Source organism: Salmo trutta, chromosome 7, assembly GCF_901001165.1.
Source record: "Salmo trutta chromosome 7, fSalTru1.1, whole genome shotgun sequence".
Lineage (NCBI taxonomy): Eukaryota > Metazoa > Chordata > Actinopteri > Salmoniformes > Salmonidae > Salmo > Salmo trutta.
The window spans coordinates 43,549,789-43,569,309 of NC_042963.1; the positions used below are offsets into that span (position 1 = coordinate 43,549,789).

A 19,521-nucleotide genomic window follows, 5' to 3' on the forward strand; every position below is an offset into this window, starting at 1 on the left:
GTGGGAACTCTGCTGTAAGGGATTACACCCAATCCCAATATATCCAATCCCCCCTCAACTTGGGCTAAAACCAACTTTCACCTGTGGGACCTCTGCCATGAGGTACACCTGAAAGACAATACAACCTTTTTATGAGATGCCTACAATGACATGAGCCATGAAACGGACACCTGAATGATCTGCTCTCCATGTCCACGTCTCCTCGCTGTTTTGAGCCTGATGGCAGACAGCAGGTTGACACCATGACCAGCTTAGGGCTGGTGCTGGTCTGTAGCATGACCAGAGGCTGGTCCAGGGAGAAGTAGAGGAAATAAATCTTGCCCCTGACCAGCCAGAGACACACAGGGAACATGTTGTAGGAGCCAAGACATTTACAATTAATTGGGGTTGCTAAGAAAAAGTAGAGTCAATGTATCTTGCAGAATATTATGGACTTTACCTGGCCAGCGCTATCTCCTGAGGGTAGGTAAAAAATAGGGAAGGTGGGCAGGTACCCTTAGGAGTGGAAGCCAACGCACCCCTCTGCCCACACCAGATCCAGAGGCTTTTTTTAGCCAGATGGCTGGCTCCTCTCAGGATCGTGGAAGGCGATGAGCTGCCTGGTCTACCTCTACGTGTAGTGGAGTAATATTTATCATATAGCCTAATCATATATTATACTGTATATACCTCACATGTAACACATCATAAGACTATGTAATTTGTATGTTAAAGTCTATTGAACTGAATATCTGACTCCATATGATACTATAGTTAAACCATGTGCAATTATTATGCATGTCGCTGTGTAAGATCAAGGAATGGTCATGAGAAGCGAATATCAAAGTAGGCATTATTTAGTATCTTTGTAAAATGAATGGATTCACATACAAACCAAATCAAATGTATTTGTCAGATACACATGGTTAGCAGGTGTTAATGCAAGTGTAGTGAAATGCTTGTGCTTCTAGTTCCGACCATGCAGTAATATCTAACAAGTAATATAACCTAACAATTCCACAACAACTAGCTTGTACACACAAGTGTAAAGGAATGAATACGAATATGTACATAAAAATATATAAATGAGTGATGGCCGAACGGCATAGGCAAGATGCAGTAGATGGTATAGAGTACAGTATATACATATGAGATGAGTAATGTAGGGTATGAAAACATTATATAAAGTGGCATTGTTTAAACTGGCTAGTGATACATTACATCAAGATGGCAAGATGCAGTAGATGGTGTAGAGTACAGTATATACATATGAGATGAGTAATGTAGGGTAAGTAAACATTATATATATATATAAGTGGCTAGTGATAAATTGATTACATCAAATTTTTCCATAGGCATAAAGCGTAAGTTACAAGACAATACTGACATTAACATAGGATCTGTATGCTTAGATTGTGAATACTAAGGTTAACTTACAAGACAAAGCATGAACTAATCAGACCTACTCAGGCCATGGGCCTTACAACCTTATTCCATGGGCAGGATACAGGAGAAGAGAGAGAACAGACTTTCATTCCATTTATACCAGATCTGACATGTTTGTATTCAAAATCAATTGTTGACCAAACCAAAGGTAGCAAAAATAAGCATTGATGCACATCAATCTCCTTGATGAGCTAATATTGTTCCCCTCTTCATTTCCAATGTCAATCTTCTTTGATTTTTAGCTTTTTGCCTTATGGCACTTGAAGAGCCCACAGAAGCCATGTTGACTGTTTGCCTATTAAATCAACACTGAGCTCAGGAAGAGCAAGTTTAAAGTTTTGTCCAGTTCTGTGACATCATTGATGTCATTATGTGAAATATGGTGTAATAGGACTACCAACCAAGATGATGTGATACAGTAGTACAGATGGTGCAACCAACCTAGGACCAAAATTTAAAATCATGGACCAAGTAACAAACTAGCTAGATTTGCCATCTGAATAGCCACAGAATATGCAATATTAGATTCAAGACAACAGTAATAATGCAAAGTATCTTAAACATGATCCCTGATTTGAAAATGTAATTCCAATTGTTTTATGGTGTGTAAAAAGCAGTTTGACAGTGGCCTTATTTGATTCAATGTGATTCACTATTATGTACAGTGCCTTCAGAAAGTATTCATACCCCTTGACTTATTCCACATTTTGTTGTTACAGCCTGAATTCAAAATGGATAAAATATTTTTTTCTCATTTATTTTTTTGCACATTTATTGATAATGAAATGCATAGATATCTCATTTACATGTTAGAATCACTTTGGCAGCAATTACAGCTGAGGGTTTTGGGGTAAGTCTCTAGGAGCTTTGCATAACCGGATTGTACAATATTTGCACATTATTCTTAAAAAAAATATTCAAGCTCTGTCAAGTTCATTGTTGATCATTGCAAGACAAGTCTTTCCATACATTTTGAAGACAATTTAAGTCAAAACTGTAACTAGGCCAATCAGGAACATTCAATGCGGTCTTGGTAAGCAACTCCAGTGTATATTTTGCCTCGTTTTATTTTATTTTCCTGCTGAAAAGTGAATTTGTCTCCCAGTGTCTGTTGGAAAGCAGACTGAACAAGGTTTTCCTCTAGGGTTTTCCTGCGCTAGCTCTATTCCATTTGTTTTTATCCTAAAAAACTCCCCTGGACTTTGCCGATGACAAGCATACCCATAGCGTGATGCAGCCACCACCATGCTTGAAAATATGAGGAGTGGTACTCGGGATATGTTGTGTTCGATTTGCCCTAAACACACGCTTTGTATTCATGACATAAAGTTCATTTCTTTGCCACATTCTTTGCAGTTTTACTTCTGTATTATTGCAAACAGGATGCATATTTTGGAATATTTGTATTCTGTACAGGCATCATTTTCACTCTGTCATTTAGGTTAGTATTGTGGAGTAACTACAATGTTGTTGATCTATACTCAGTTTTCGCCTATCACAGCCATTAAACTCTAACTGTTTTAAAGTCCCCATTGGTCTCATGGTGAAATCCCTGAGTGATTTGCTTCCTCTCCGACAACTGTTAGGAAGGACGCTTGTATCTTTGTAGCGACTGGGTGTATAGATATACCATCCAAGTGTAATTAGTAACTTCACCATGCTCAAAAGGATATTCGATGTCTGTTTTTTTTCTCTCCCATCTACCAATTGGTGCCCTTTGTGAGGTATTGGAAAACCTCCCTGATCGTTGTGGTTGAATCTGTGTTTGACATTCACTGCTCAATGGAGGGACCTTACAATTATCTGTATGTGTGGGTTACAGAGATACGGTAGTCAGTCAAAAATCATGTTACACACTATTATTGCACACAGTCACTCACAGTCCATGCAATTTATTATGTGACTTGTTAAGCACATTTTTGGCTTGCCAATCCAAAGGGGTTGAATACTTATTGACTCAAGACATTTCATCTTTTAATTTTGTATTCGTTTGTAAAAATGTTGACTAATTCCACTGACATTGTAGTATTGTATGTAGGCCAGTGACCAAAAATCCCAATTTAGCCTCTCTAGGGTAGGTGGGACAAAATCGTCCCACCTACGTAACAGCCAGTGGAATCCCGTGGCGCGTTATTCAAATACCTTAGAAATGCTATTACTTCAATTTCTCAAACATATGACTATTTTACACCATTTTAAAGACAAGACTCTCGTTAATCTAACCACACTGTCCGATTTCAAAAAGGCTTTACAGCGAAAGCAAAACATTAGATTATGTCAGCAGAGTACCCAGCCAGAAATAATCAGACACCCATTTTTCAAGCTAGCATATAATGTCACAAAAAACAAAACCACAGCTAAATACAGCACTAACCTTTGATCTTCATCAGATGACAACCCTAGGACATTATGTTATACAATGCATGCATGTTTTGTTCAATCAAGTTCATATTTATATCAAAAACCAGCTTTTTTACATTAGCATGTGACGTTCAGAACTAGCATACCCCCCGCAAACTTCCGGTGAATTTACTAAATTACTCACGATAAACGTTCACAAAAAACATAATTATTTTAATTAAGAATTATAGATACAGAACTTCTTTATGCAATCGCCATGTCCGATTTTAAAATAGCTTTTCGGTGAAAGCACATTTTGCAATATTCTGACTAGATAGCCCAGCCATCACGGGCTAGCCTATTTAGACACCTAGCAAGTTTAGCACTCACCAAAGTCAGATTTACTATAAGAAAAATGTTATTACCTTTGCTGTTCTTCGTCAGAATGCACTCCCAGGACTTCTACTTCAATAACAAATGTTGGTTTGGTCCCAAATAATCCATAGTTATAGCCAAACAGCGGCGTTTTGTTTGTGCGTTCAAGACACTATCCGAATGGTAAAGAAGGGTTACGAGCACGACGCATTTCGTGACAAAACAATTCTAAATATTCCATTACCGTACTTCGAAGCATGTCAACCACTGTTTAAAATTTTCTCGTAAAAAAGCGATAATATTCCGACCGGGAGTCGTTGTATCCGTTCAAAGACGATAGAATAAAAACATGGGGTCGTCTCGTGCACGAGCCTGAGTCCCATTGTCCGCTGATAGACCACTTAGCAAAAGCGCTAGTGTGTTTCAGCCAGGGCATGGAATTCCGTCATTCAGCTTTTTGCCGCCTTCTGAGAGCCCATGGGAGCCGTAGGAAGTGTCACGTAACAGCAGAGATCCCCTGTATTGGATAGAGATGATCAAGGAGGGCAAGAAATGGTCAGAGAGGGCGCTTCCTGTTTGGAATCTTCTCAGGTTTTGGCCTGCCAAATGAGTTCTGTTATACTCACAGACACCATTCAAACAGTTTTAGAAACTTTGGAGTGTTTTCTCTCCAAAGCTAATAATTATATGCATATTCTAGTTTCTGGGCAGGAGTAATAATCAGATTAAATCGGGTACGTTTTTTATCCGGCCGTGAAAATACTGCCCCCTAGCCATAAGAGGTTAAAGAACAATCCTGTCGAAGTTTTATTTTGTGACGACAGGAAGGACGGTAGCACAGAATAATGGTAGTTTTGGAAGTGTACATTTCTGTTATTAGTTTTCTACCTGAATGTTGTGTAAAATATATTGTTGAATATGAAACCATTTGTGAGAAGATGTAATGTCATGTTGGCCTTCTAAACAAGATACTTGTTTTAGTTATAAAATTTGAACTAGTCAGTGTCCACACCCCTATGAGCCCAGACATTACATCAGGGGTCATAGAACCGCCCTTTTCCACAGTGTGTTAAAACCCACTTCCTACAAAATATACATTAAGTCAGAGAATGCCGGGAAGGAGTCCCCACATTGGAATGGCTACAATTCTATAGGTCACGGAGACCATACAGCTGTAGTTTTGGCTACATGGCTTGAAATGGTTAAACTCCGAGACTATCGATTCACTTCTAAAGTAGCAAATTCTAGACGACACAAATTACTAGTCTGCAACTAGAAATTACGTAAACCTAGAACGAGAATACCGACAACCGCCGAAGCATCTATGAGAACATTTCCGAATGGTACTCTGAAGTAGCCATTCTAACAACCTACAATGACGAAAGACTCTAATGAACTCTACAGGATGATCAAGTGTTTTCAACAGCGAGACAACAACGACATACAAGCGTAAATATGCACATTGCAATTTCTATCTTTATGGTGGCCAGACAGAAGCCACTCCTCATTAAAAGCCACATGACAGCCCACTTGGAGTTTGCTCAAAGGCACCTAAAGGACCATTACAAACAAGATGCTCTGGTCTGATGAAACCAAGGTTGAACTCTTTGGCTTGAATGCCAAGCGTCACGTCTGGAGGAAACCTGGCACCATCCCTACAGTGAAGCATGATGGTGGCAGCATCATGCTGTGGGGATGTTTTTTTAGTGGCAGGGACTGGGAGACTATTCAGGATCGAGGCAAAGATGAAGTACAGATTGATCCTTGATGAAAACCTGCTCCAGGGCGCTCGGGACCACAGACTGGGATGAAGGTTTACCTTCCAACAGGACAATGACCTTAAGCACATACCCAAGACAACGCAGGAGTTGCTTCGGGATAAGTCTCTGAATGTCTTTGAGTGGCACAGCCAGAGCACGGACCTGAACCCGATTTGAACATCTCTGGAGAGACCTGAAAATGACTGTGCTGCAACGCTCCCCATTCAACCTAACAGAGCTTGAGAGGATCTGCAGAGAAGAATGGGAGAAACTCCCCAAATACAGGCGTGCCAAGCTTGTAGCGTCATACCCAAGAAGACTCGAGGCTGTAATTATTGAGGTATCCGGTGCTGAGTAAAGTACTGAGTAAAGGGTCTGAAAACTTATGTAAATGTGATATTTCTGTATTTTTATTTCTTATACATTTGCAAAATTTCTAAAAAGCTGTTTTTGCTTCGTCATTATGGGGTATTGTGTGTTGATTGCTGAGGGGAAAAAACGATTGAATCCATTTTAGAATAATGCTGTAACGTAACAAAATGTTAAAGTCAAAGGGTCTCAATACTTTCCAAATGCACTGTATTCCTTTTGTCCAGGTGGGTGAGGGCAGTGTGTAGTGCAATATAGATTGTCTCATATGTGGCTCTATTGGGGCGGTCCAGGGCGTCTGGGATGATGGTGTTGATGTGAGCCATGACCAGCCTTTCAAAGCATTTCATGGCTATAGATGTGAGGGCTACGGGGTGATAGTCAGTTAGACAGGTTACTTTGTCATTATTGGGCACAGGGACTATGGTCATGTGCTTGAAACATGTAGGTATTACAGACTGGGTCAGGGATGGGTTGAAGATGTCAGTGAAGACACTTGCCAGTTGGTCAGCGCATGCTCTGAGTACACGTCCTGGTATTCCATCTGTGAATGTTAACCTGTTTAAACGTCTTACTCACACCGGCTACGGCGAGCGAGATCACACAGTTGTCTGGAACAGCTGGTGTTCATGGCTGTGTGGCTTGCTCGAAGCGAGCATAGAAAGCATTTAGCTCGTCTGGTAGGCTGACGTCACAGGGCAGCTCGCGGCTGGGTTTGCCTTTTGTAATCCGTTATAGTTTGCAAGCCTTGGCAATCTGTCTAGCATCAGAGCTGGCGTAGTAGGATTCAATCTTAGTCCTGTATTCACTCTTTGCCTGTTTGATGGTTTGTTGTAGGTCGTATCGGGAGTCACGTGCATCACTTCTCTCATCCAGGGCCAAGGAGAAATAGTTGAAATCCTTTACCTTGTCTTTCAACTGTTCCATATTCTCTGCGATGTCCTCAACACGCTGTGGTCTTGGCAGGAAAACATTTTCAAACTGCTCTTTCTCGTCAGGGCAAAGTATTGCTGCAGAGTCAATTAAACATTATTTCATGAATTCGCCCTCCGCGAATGGCTTGCTATGTTTAGCAATTTTGTGGGACAATACATGGCTAGCTCTTGCAATTCCATTGTTTGCTGAATGCAATTTTGTGAAAAGTCCTTGCTGCTTTTGCAATTGAGAAAGCAACTCTTTCTCACACTAAGCACACAGCTTTCCCTGATACCTCAATAAATAAATATTTTGATGTCCACTCTGGCTGGAACACCCTACATTCATTGTCTACTTTCCTTTTCTTTGAAACCTTTGAAAAACTCATTTTTGCGCAATTTCTAGCTAGCTACTATTTGTAACTGTGACATGTCAGCCTATCAGTCACTGTCTGTTCTCGTGCAGTTATGTACATGCCTTCAAAATAAATGTCCCACAAGCGGTGGGAGTTAAATCATTACACAAATGCGAGTATTCATTGGGCTTATAATTTAAATAGCAAATACGTTTTTCAAAAACTTTACTATAGCAAATTCTTTGATCTGAGCATGATTCTGCGGAACGTATTGAATCAGGTCGTGGGCCGCATACGGCCTTTGCCCTGCTCTATATAATACTGTACGTTATCTTGAAATGTTTATGGATTTGGGGACTCTGAAAAGGCCCTTGGTGGCATGTCTGGTGGGGTAAGTGTGTGTGTCAGAGCTGTGCGTTTGTTGACTATGAAAACATTTTGGAATTTTCAACACAATGTTTCTTAAAAAAATAAGCAGTCAGTCTCTACTCAACTCTTAGCCAAGAGAGACTGGCATGCATAGTATTTATATTAGCCCTCTGATTACAATGAAGAGCAAGATGTGCCGCCTGGTTCTGGACCAGCTGCAGCTTAACTAGGCCTTTCTTTGCAGCGCTTGACCACATGGTTGGACAGTAATCAAGATAATACAAAACTAGAGCTTGCAGGAATGTGGTGTCAAAAAGCAAAGCATCTCTTAATTATGGACAGACCTCTCCCCATTTATACAACCATTGAACCTATATGTTTTGACCATGACAGTTTACGATATAAGGTAACATCAAGTAATTTGGTCTCAACTTGTTCAACAGCCACATGGCAGACACAATGCAATTTACCGTAGGCCTAGCCCCTAAATCAGTGCAAATATCTACAAATATTTTCCATAGCTAGCGAGCCAGCCAGCTAACATTAGCTAGCTAGGTAAACAATGAACCTAATCACAACTCATGACGTTACTACCCTGCATGAATATGCAGGTAGCTTGGCTAACCGGTCAGATTCAATGTTAGCTAGCTAACATTAGGCTATAGCTAGCCAAGCAAATGGCTCTTGCTGTCAAAATTGGAAACATGTCATATCTAAAAGTGTAGCTAGCTAGACTATCTTACCCATATACATCATTCATGGTTGGACGCGTCTCCTGTCGGATGCCATGGTCGCCTTTAGTTTGAAGATGTATTCCGGAGACAATTTCCTTAGCTATCATACTCGAAAAATAACTGAAAGAGGGCAAATACTTTTTCGGCACTGACCTTTCCTGAGCCCATGCCCTCCACTGACATTACGTTTGACATTTCAGTCATTTAGCACTCTCTTATCCAGAGCAACTTAAAGTTAGTGCCTTCATCTTAAGATGGCTTGGTGGGACAACCACATATCAGTCATATGAAGTACCAGCAGTGCTGCATCTCCCCTCATTCTGAAATGACACCTCTTCAGAAATGATATAGTCTACAATGCTCAGATTACCAATCGTTAAATAGGTAGCTAGGATATAAATTAGATAACAATTTACAGTAACAGCAGTTCACTAATAAGTCAGTAAACATGATAATTGTTTTGACTAGCTTTAAATCTTAAATCTAAAGTAGAAATCGAAAAATATCACGTTATCCAGGCGTTAGTAGATGAATTCATAGCTATTAATATATGAATGAATTATATTAATCTATTATCTATTAAGTTAAAAGGGTGAACTTCTATTTTGAAGGGACAATGACTTGTCAGGACACATAAGTGAAGAGAAACTTGTTTGACAAGACATTTAATTGCTCTGTCCTTCCGTAAACAGACGTTATCATCATTAGAAGAAAAACTTGCAAAACTTTTTTCTTATAACCTATTTATACAAACGTGCTAATTCATGTTGAATTCCTCTATGTTCCAGTACAAGATCGCATGACTAGCTGATGTCAGCATAGTTTTCCTTTTTGTGTATCTTTCTCTATGAAGGAAGGTCACTCACAACCATTATCAGACATGAGAAAATGGAACTCGCTGACTTCTAGTTTCAAACCCCCCAGATGTATAACAGGTCCTGCAGGAAGTATTTATGTATTGATTGGCTGGTTGGTGATCACTGCTGTAGAGAATAAAAATATTCAAAAACATGCATCCTGTTTGCAACAAGGCACTAAAGTAATACTGCAAAAAAATTGGCAAAGAAATTAACTTTTTGTCCTGAACATAAAGTGTTATGTTTGGGGCAAATCCAATGCAACACATTACTGAGTACCATTCTCTATATTTTCAAGCATAGTGGTGGCTGCATCATGTTATTGTTATGCTTGTAATCGTTAAGGACTGGAGAGTTTTTCAGGATAGAAAAGGAATGGAGCTAAGCAGAGGCAAACTCAGAGGAAAACCTGGTTCAGTCTGCTTTCCACCAGACACTTGGAGATGAATTCACCTTTCAGCAAGACAATAACCTAAAACTCAAGGCCAAATCTACACTGGAGTTGCTTACCAAGAAGATGGTGAATGTTCCTGAGTGGCCGAGTTACAGTTTTGATTTAAATCTACTTGATAATCTATGGCAAGATCTGAAAATGGTTGTCAACCAATTTGACAAAGCTTGAAGATTTTTTAAAGGATAATGGTCAAATGTTACACAATCCAGGTGTGGAAAGCTCATTGAGACTTACCCAGAAAGACTGTACATTTACATTTACGTCATTTAGCATTGGTGCATTCACCTTATGATATCCAGTTGAACAACCACTTTACAGTAGTACATCTATATTTTTTTTGGGGGGGGGGGTAGAAAAATTACTATATCCTACCCCAGGTAATCACTCCTAAGGTGCTTCTACAAAGTATTTCCTTTATAGAAGTATGTTTTCTCCTTAACTAGATTTATTGGTGTGCCGCCCCCCCCCCAAAAAATGTAAAATATAAGTAGTGTCTTAACATTTTATTTTCCACCACCATGCTAGGGTGGCTAATGGTACTTCCGGACATTAAGCACAGCATTAAATATGGTTAAGGAGAAAACCAACGCCTTTGCAGCCTAAATGGAGGATGTTTTATGTATGAGCTGGTGGCGGTGGGACACGAGTGGATAACCAGCTGGGCAGATCAAGCTTAAACATCAGAGGCAAACGACGTCAGGAATAATAGCGCCCTAGCGAATAATATCAAATTTCAAATTTATTTATAAAGCCCTTCTTACTGATTTCTCAAAGTGCTGTACAGAAACCCAGCCTAAAACCCCAAACAGCAAGCAATACAGGTGTAGAAGGACGGAGGCTAGGAAAAACTCCCTAGAAAGGCCAGAACCTAGGAAGAAACCTAGAGAGGAAGGCTATGAGGGGTGGCCAGTCCTCTTCTGGCTGTGCCGGGTGGAGATTATAACAGAACATGGCCAAGATGTTCAAATGTTCATAGATGACCAGCAGGGTCAAATAATAATAATCAGTGGTTGTCGAGGGTGCAACAGGTCAGCACCTCAGGAGTAAATGTCAGTTGGCTTTTCATAGCCGATCATTCAGAGTATCTCTACCGCTCCGGCTGTCTCTAGAGTGTTGAAAACAGCAGGTCTGGGACAGGTAGCACGTCCGGTGAACAGGTCAGGGTTCCATAGCCGCAGGCAGAACAGTTGAAACTGGAGCAGCAGCACGGCCAGGTGGACTGGGGACAGCAAGGAGTCATCAGGCCAGGTAGTCGTGAGGCATGTTCCTAGGGCTCAGGTCCTCCGAGAGAGAGAAAGAAAGAGAGAATTAGAGAGAGCATACTTAAATTCACACAGGACACTGGATAAGACAGGAGAAATACTCCAGATATAACAGACTGACCCTAGCCCCCCGACACAAAATACTGCAGCATAAATACTGGAGGCTGAGACAGGAGGGGTCAGGAGACACTGTGGCCCCATCCGATGATACCCCCGGACAGGGCCAAACAGGCAGGATAATAGGTCTTCAGTTTCCCTGCGGAAACAATGAAGCCAAAATTGACTTTAGACAAATTGTCCTCCACATCCACTGTCACCTGCAGAGTCTAACTTTGTTACAGTAATGTAAAAGAGTGAGGAACAGCTAGTGAAACAGAATGTAAGCTCTCGAGATCAGGATGGTTTGTTCGAGGCAAAGGAACAGCAGGACCCAACAGAGACACCCTGGGTTTGAGTGCTTTTATATTACACTGCTCAAAAAAATAAAGGGAACACTTAACCTGTTTAGGATAGGGGGCAGTATTTTCACGGCCGGATAAAAAACGTACCCGATTTAATCTGGTTATTACTCCTGCCTAGAAACTAGAATATGCATATAATTGTTTGATTTGGATAGAAAACACCCCAAAGTTTCTAAAACTGTTTGAATGGTGTCTGTGAGTATAACAGAACTCATATGGCAGGCCAAAACCTGAGAAGATTCTAAACAGGAAGTGCCCTCTCTGACCATTTCTTGGCCTTCTATAGCCTCTTTATCGAAAACAGAGGATCTCTGCTGTAACGTGACATTTTCTAAGGCTCCCATAGGCTCTCAGGAGGCGCCAGAACGTTGAATGATGACTCTGCAGTCCCTGGCTGAAAAACAGTAGTGCATTTGGATAGTGGTCGATCTGAGAACAATGAAACGGGTGCGCGCATGCACGTGAAGAGTCCATTTTACATTTTCAGTCTTTGAACGAAAACAACGTCGCCCGGTCGGAATATTATCACTATTTTACGAGAAAAATCGCATAAAAATTGATTTTAAACAGCGTTTGACATGCTTCGAAGTACGGTAATGGAATATTTTGAATTTTTTTGTCACGATACGCGCCGATGCATCACCCTTCGGATAGTGTCTTGAACGCAAGAACAAACGCAGCTATTTGGATATAACTATGGATTATTTGGAACCAAACCAACATTTGTTGTTGAAGTAGAAGTCCTGGGAGTGCATTCTGACGAAGAACAGCACAGGTAATCCAATTTTTCTTATAGTAAATCTGAGTGCCAAACTTGTCAAAATAGCTAGCCATGATGGCCGGGCTATCTACTCAGAATATTGCAAAATGTGCTTTCACCGAAAAGCTATTTTAAAATCGGACATAGCGAGTGCATATAGGAGTTCTGTGTCTATAATTCTTAAAATAATTGTTATGTTTTTTGTGAACGTTTATCGTGAGTAATTTAGTAAATTCACCGGAAGTGTTCGGTGGGAATGGTAGTCACATGCTAGTCACATGCTAATGTAAAAAGCTGGTTTTTGATATAAATATGAACTTGATTGAACAAAACATGCATGTATTGTATAACATAATGTCCTAGGTGTGTCATCTGATGAAGATCATCAAAGGTTAGTGCTGCATTTGGCTGTCTTCTGGGTTTTTGTGACATTATATGCTAGCTTGAAAAATGGGTGTCTGATTATTTCTGGCTGGGTACTCTGCTGACATAATCTGTTTCGCTTTCGTTGTAAAGCTTTTTTGAAATCGGACAGTGTGGTTAGATTAACGAGAGTCTTGTCTTTAAAATGGTGTAAAATAGTCATATGTTTGAGAAATGGAAGTAATAGCATTTCTAAGGTATTTGAATAACGCGCCACAGGATTCCACTGGCTGTTACGTAGTTGGGACGATTTCGTCCCACCTACCCTAGCGAGGTTAAAATGTTCATAAATGATGAGTTTGAAAGGGGAAAACCCAGCAGAGGACTGGGGCACTTCTCAGACCGTGGCATACAGCAAGTTACCCACCAGGGGGAGACCCGTCGAGGCCTGGTTATCGACAGTCTACATCACGCCGTGATGTCTCCCTCTGCTGGACATGCCAGGTCTCGACGGGCTCTCTGGCTAGGACTAATTCGGACTGATTGTGGTCCCATAAAGCTGCCAGAAGGGCAGCACATGGGGTTGGGGACTGGGGGTAGAGAGGTTACTCCCGTATAGTCGTGCTCAGTTCCAGAAATAACGGAGGGAGCTCGGTTTTGTTCCCCACAGGATACAGCAAGACTCCAGAAGACGGTATCCCGGAGGAGGTCTCCTGGAGGAGTCCCATTCTTCTCTCTTTGTTTGTGATTTAATAAACACCCTTGAAACCGAGCTAATACAATTGTGTAAACATCTTGACCAAATCCCCTGGTCTGCCACAGCACACACAGGTCCCGTACCGGGAAGAAATTAAATCTACTTTCACCCCTGGGTGTGGCTAACGTTAGCCAGCTTTAATAAAATAAATGTATAACTTTGTAGTTAACTAGATCATGAATAAGTTACTAAGTCTTTGACCAAAGCGTGTTGTTACTTTGGAGAGTAAAAACTCATTCTTCCTACCCTTTTTAAATTGGGCAGTATTTAGCAATCATAGCAGCATTTGTGACGTGTATTTCTGTGGGGGTCTGTATGGGTGTGTGCGTGAGTGCTAAGGTGTGGCGAAACAGAGTAGGTGGGCAGTCCAGTTCAAGTGTTCAGCAGTCTGATGGCTTGTAGATAGAGCCTGTTGGTATCAGGCGCCGATACCGTCTGTCCGACTTTTAAGGGAGTGAACAGCTCTTGGCTGGGGTCCTTCCTCAGGCACCGTTTCGAGGAGATGTCCTGGGTGGGTGGGAGTACGCTTCCAGTGATGTACTGGTCCGTCTTCACTGTCGTCGATGGACCAGTCAGTATGTGGATGGACCAGTCAGCTAGCTAACCAAACAACTGTAACAATGTATTTGAGAGACAAGTGCTCAATGTGCAAATGTATTTGTTTTCAATAAACATTGGAGACTAATTATAGTTTACATGTTAAGTCCAAGGCAACCCTGTCTGTTTTGCCCCAGAGTTGCGCACAAGTCAGTTTTGTTGCTAAACAACCAACCTGTCTATAAATTGACATTATTAGAAGATCCATCATCTGCATTAATTTTACTGATATGTGATTACAGATGTACAACTAACTATTCTATGGATTTTAAATGGCCTCAATGGCCTGCCATTACAGTGGAAGTCGGAGCTCCCCGATGGACACAATGCATTTCAGCACAGTGAAATGACTGCATGACTCAACATTGTAATATGCTCTGTGTCCTATAGGGAGGCTCCATAGAGAACAGGAAGTCCAAGCATTGCCTGGAGCTAGTCGAGAGCAGTGAAACTGAATTTGGCTACCAGCTGGCCATACAGAAGTGCTCTGGTCAGAAATGGACAATCACTAACCTACTGTCAACCTACACTCGCCAATGAGGGGATCCTGAGTCCTGCAGGGGAAAGAGTTGCCCATGGTGAACACTGGACCTGTGACTGACAGACATAGAAGCTTTGCTTCTTAAACATATATATTTATTGAGGAAGGCAAGAATTGAATTATAAGTATGCAATCTCTTAGACTCCGACATAATAATTTCATCAATATTAAACAGTTTCTGGATTCATACAGTATGTGGGATTTAAGTGTCAGATTGTCTTTTGTTATGCTGAATTTAGGCTGGCATTGGCTCTAATATACATTGTAATTTCTGCTACTGTGTAGCATGTGTTTGAAAAACCTTTCTTATTCTGGTTTCTTTTGTGTCTCAGGTTTGTTTGTAGACAGATTTTATTATAAGATCAAGTGGTTGAGTTCGAGGAACTGTCGGCAATATATTTTGAGCGAATATACACACTTTTTTTATAAGTGTATATGCTGGATATTTATTAAAACCTTCAGTAAAAATGCTGATGAGAAAAAAATATATTCTGTGGCTGATTTTCCATCCTGAGTCATTCCTTATGCTCTTGTGAAAGTCGATCAAGATGGTCCATCTCAGTTTTGTTTTTGTGAAGACACCTTAATAGTCTGTTTGATACAATAATTATTTTTCACAACTCGTAAAAATGTAGGCTTTTGCAAGGAATGCAATCATTATTTTCCCCATATCCTGAGAAATACAGGACTTGTTTACAGCAGCAGCTAGGTAATAATGGAGCATGATTGAAACGTCCAGTAATAATATCCTCTGTATGATAAAACAAATGTCCTCATATTATGTTATCTCTGTTATTACCAATATAAGGACACTAATTTCATTTACTTAATGTCCTGCATATTTCACGTGGGAAATGAATGCTTTCATGTTGGTTTTCATATGTTGCTAATTAAAAGTACTTTGTAGAACTAACTCCCGTTTCACTACACTGCTTGCGTGTCCTACAGAGAAATATCTTCTTAAATTATGACTTGGTTCCTGAAGAGGAGTGCAGGAGAGATGTTTTCGATTTAACATGTCAGTCCTCATTAGCTTCTAGAAATTGAGTTAAAGGTCATGAAAGATGCACGTGATGGCACTCAAAACGCATCACTCCGATCATGTTCATGCTTGTATCTGTCACATAGGCAATTTACACTAATTGTTGAAGCAGTGTAGGAAGCACAGCATCCACTTACACCCCCGGAATTTCTGAAAACATCTGTGTTTCTATGGGACAGCACAGCCCTTTACACTCATACTTCACAGCACTGTATGGGTTTTGACTGACAGCCGTTCTGAACTTGAGCTAATGGGGCAACTTTTGCACGTTTTTTGTTTGAGTGCGGGAAATGCTGTAAAATAAGAGGACTTTATGTATTTTGAAAAATCCCTGGGAACACACTGGTTTAATCAATGTTTCAATAAAATTACATTGAACCAACGTTGAATTGACGTCTGTGTCACGGTTGTCGTCGGTGAAGGAGGACCAAAACGCAACAGGTACGTGTATGCTCATCTTGATTTTTAATTACTCTCAAAATGAACATACAAAAATAACAAAGAACCGAACGATCAACAAAAACAGTCTGGTAAGGCACAAGGCTAAACACAGAACAATCACCCACAAATACCAAACACAAACACACCCTACTATATGGGACTCTCAATCAAAGGCAGATAGAGAGTCCCAACCCCAATTAACCAAACATAGACATACACTCACTAGACTCCACATAGAAATACCTAAACATAAACCAAAACCCGGAACTACTAAATCAAACACCCTTTTAACAAAACACACCACCCTGAACCACATAAAACAAATACCCTCTGCCACGTCCTGACCAAACTACAAAACAATTAACCTTATACTGGCCAGGACGTGACAGTCTGCCCAGTGGGATGAGACGTTGAGGATTATAATAAATACCGCTTTGATGTCATCCAAACACCCATGAGCCCAAATGTGGACTTCACATTTCCATAGCATAAAACTCATGTCATATACCGTGTTTATGATCAGTATATTTGATGTACAGTTACAAGATGACAATGCGTCACCCTGCGTTGTTCTGAACAGAATGAGTCTTGTCTATTGTAAGGAGAATTCACCGTGGCATACGCACCTGAATGTTTCAAGTTTTAATGTCATATGCACAAGTACAGTAAAATGCCCTCATGATACCTTTCTATGCGCACCAAAATTATGATCGGTTTTGCTGAATTGCATTGTGAAAGCCTAACACTAATATTGTATTTTATAACTTAGCTAGTCATGTTTGCAATAAAACAATCTTTCAAATGATGCCCACCTGACCCCAATTGCATTTATAATGGACCGTTTTTGGATTGCATAAACAGTAATTGTGTGATGGGGTGGATGCAAGGTTGTTTTTCCAACCAAAACAACAAGTGTGCTTGCTCTAGTTCCTCAATGGCACAGCCAGGAAAGCTACAAAAAAAGCACCATATAGTTGACTCTTCTTTGAGTCATATAAGTGCATTGAAATTACTTAGGAACTGTGCACACTTTGGAGAGGTGTATGCCTGGCCATTTGGAGACACTAGTTAGTCATCTCACACAAACCCTTGCAATTTTTGTTGGTCTTATGTTGCACCTACCCCATATTTTCCAGAAATATTCTTATGTTAGTGAATGTATCCAGAGTATTTTCAGATTTCATTTTCAACAAATGTGGTGAAAAGTACAGTAAATGTAAAATTCACATAAAATCAACAGTGTAATGTTTGGATTCAGTCTTGTCAGGTGAACTGTTGTGGCCACACCTTTGGTCTAATAATTTTTTCCATAATCTAACTATTCCTTTTCTATTGCTGGCATGGTTATGCATATGCTTTTCATATTTCTTCTGTAAGAAACATTTCCATTTTTCCTATCCATATAGGCCAATTTCCATGAGTGTAAAGGGTTAATGGAATGTAAACATCCAAAAAGTAATATTTTATTTCAGTCTTGTCAAACCACTCACGTCACTCATAGAGATGCACTAACAGCACGGAGCGTTTTTTGAATTTCAGTTATTGCTGAAGTAATGAAGATGAGTTTGAATTGCCCTGGCAAAATATGCAGCTGTCACAGAAGATGGAGCTGAGTAACATAATTTGTGAGGGTGTAAACGGTGGGAGGACACCTTGGAAAGTGACAGCTCATTACTACTTGAAGCTCCAAAAGCTGGCACAAGTTGAATGTTTGGAATGGGAGAGAAGTTGTTTTTTTCAGTTTAGAAAGGTATTTCCAACTATAACAACTAGTAGTATTAAGTATAAGACTTTCGACAATTGAACAACTATCACTGTACTCACAAGACCCCTTATCCTTGACAGTGACTATTGAATGTAATCCTTACTCCTTAGTCTGAACATCACTGGCGATCTGACTGTTACACAGGTCAGACCCTTTGAGCATGGCCCATTTTACAGTGTTAATGTACCATGGTAATTGATGAACAATAACTATTTATTTACTAGTGACGATTAAAAGACTTAAAGGGAACAAGAGTCCTTGACTATGAAGACCTCACATGATGTAGTCTATTAGATTATTTCACTTCACACACCCTGCACTTGGCCCCTAACAGAAACCATTTTGGGTTCTACATGTTCCTGTTACTATGACTGCAACATTTAAGATTTTATAAGCTTGGAAACCACACTCCATCTCCTTGGTCCCTTTTAAGATGGGTTGCACATCACTACACTTACTGAGCCACTGCAAACCATCCATAAAACATGTTCTTTGAAACTACAGTAACTCTTGTATTTCACTGATCCAGGTAAGCCTCTGAATGAAGTTAACAGAGGGGAGAGGAGCCGAGGACAGATTGAATTAGTACAATTCACTTGACCCCTGAAATAAAGGAATTCATTAATGTATATAAATACATCTATTTCCCACTGCTAAATAATTCATTGCACAAACATTATTCTCCCCATATCGACCCCAACTATAATTCCTCTCACTGACTCACTTTACCCTACTGACTTTAGAGCTGTGGCTGAGGACCTGTCAGCAACAAGAATGTAGGGTGAAAAGGAACCCCTCCCTCCTTGCTGACCCTGGAGAGAGGTGGAAATTATATGCCTTTTAAGTCATGTAAGAGGATTTCCGGACATTAAAGCCATAATGCATAAAAACATATTCGGATGAGAAATCTATCTGAGGGCAGACTAATCTAGCTGCTCTGGGTCGGTGCCTCAGTAGGCTATAGTCCACTTTACCAGCTGAGGACGTAACCCTGTACTCCTGACCTTTATTCTCTGCATCACTCAAGGTCCGTAGACTAAGACTTCAGCACATGGGTCACAATGTTACCAGTTACCACACAGCCAGATGATAATTCAATGGCAGATCCTTCAGTACAATACATACAGGCAAACAAAGTCAAATATAAGTTTTCACAATCCGTTTTTTATGGACTGAAGCCTCTAAATGGCTGATCCAGTGGCGACCCATCATTCAGGGCAGGTGTTTTGAACCCCACGTTTTTTAGCAAAAAAAATCTAAAATCAAATGTTTTAAGTTGCCTGTTTTGCACGTTATTTTGGCATTAATACGTGTCACATATCAGTTTGGAAACAATGTAAAAAAATATATAGAAATTCATCGAGTTAATAAAGCCGCATAAAAACATGGTCTCTTTTTTGCTTTCTTGAGTAAGGAAGCTCCAGAATGCAGGTGTTTCAGTCTAGCTCAGTGGTTTCTGTGGTGGGGTAACCAGTGGAAAATACGGAGCGTAGAGGTTGGTAATGTTCTCTAGTTGCGCTGTGATTGGCTGTGTTCTGTTACTTATGGGGACACTAAGTCACCGCCAAATCTATGGGTA

At 40.4% G+C, this 19,521-nt stretch overlaps 1 protein-coding gene across 2 annotated transcripts in view; it reads left to right on the forward strand.

Annotated features, from left to right (window-relative positions):
* LOC115197462 (polypeptide N-acetylgalactosaminyltransferase 18) overlaps positions 1-15,607 on the forward strand; it is a 102,456-nt gene extending 86,849 nt beyond the window's left edge. For both annotated transcript variants that reach the window (XM_029759014.1, XM_029759015.1), the window contains one exon: positions 14,544-15,607. In XM_029759014.1, coding sequence (XP_029614874.1) covers positions 14,544-14,693 — 150 coding nt within the window. In that variant the 3' untranslated portion in view covers positions 14,694-15,607. The remainder of the gene's footprint in view (positions 1-14,543) is intronic.
* Positions 15,608-19,521: the final 3,914 nt, after the last annotated feature.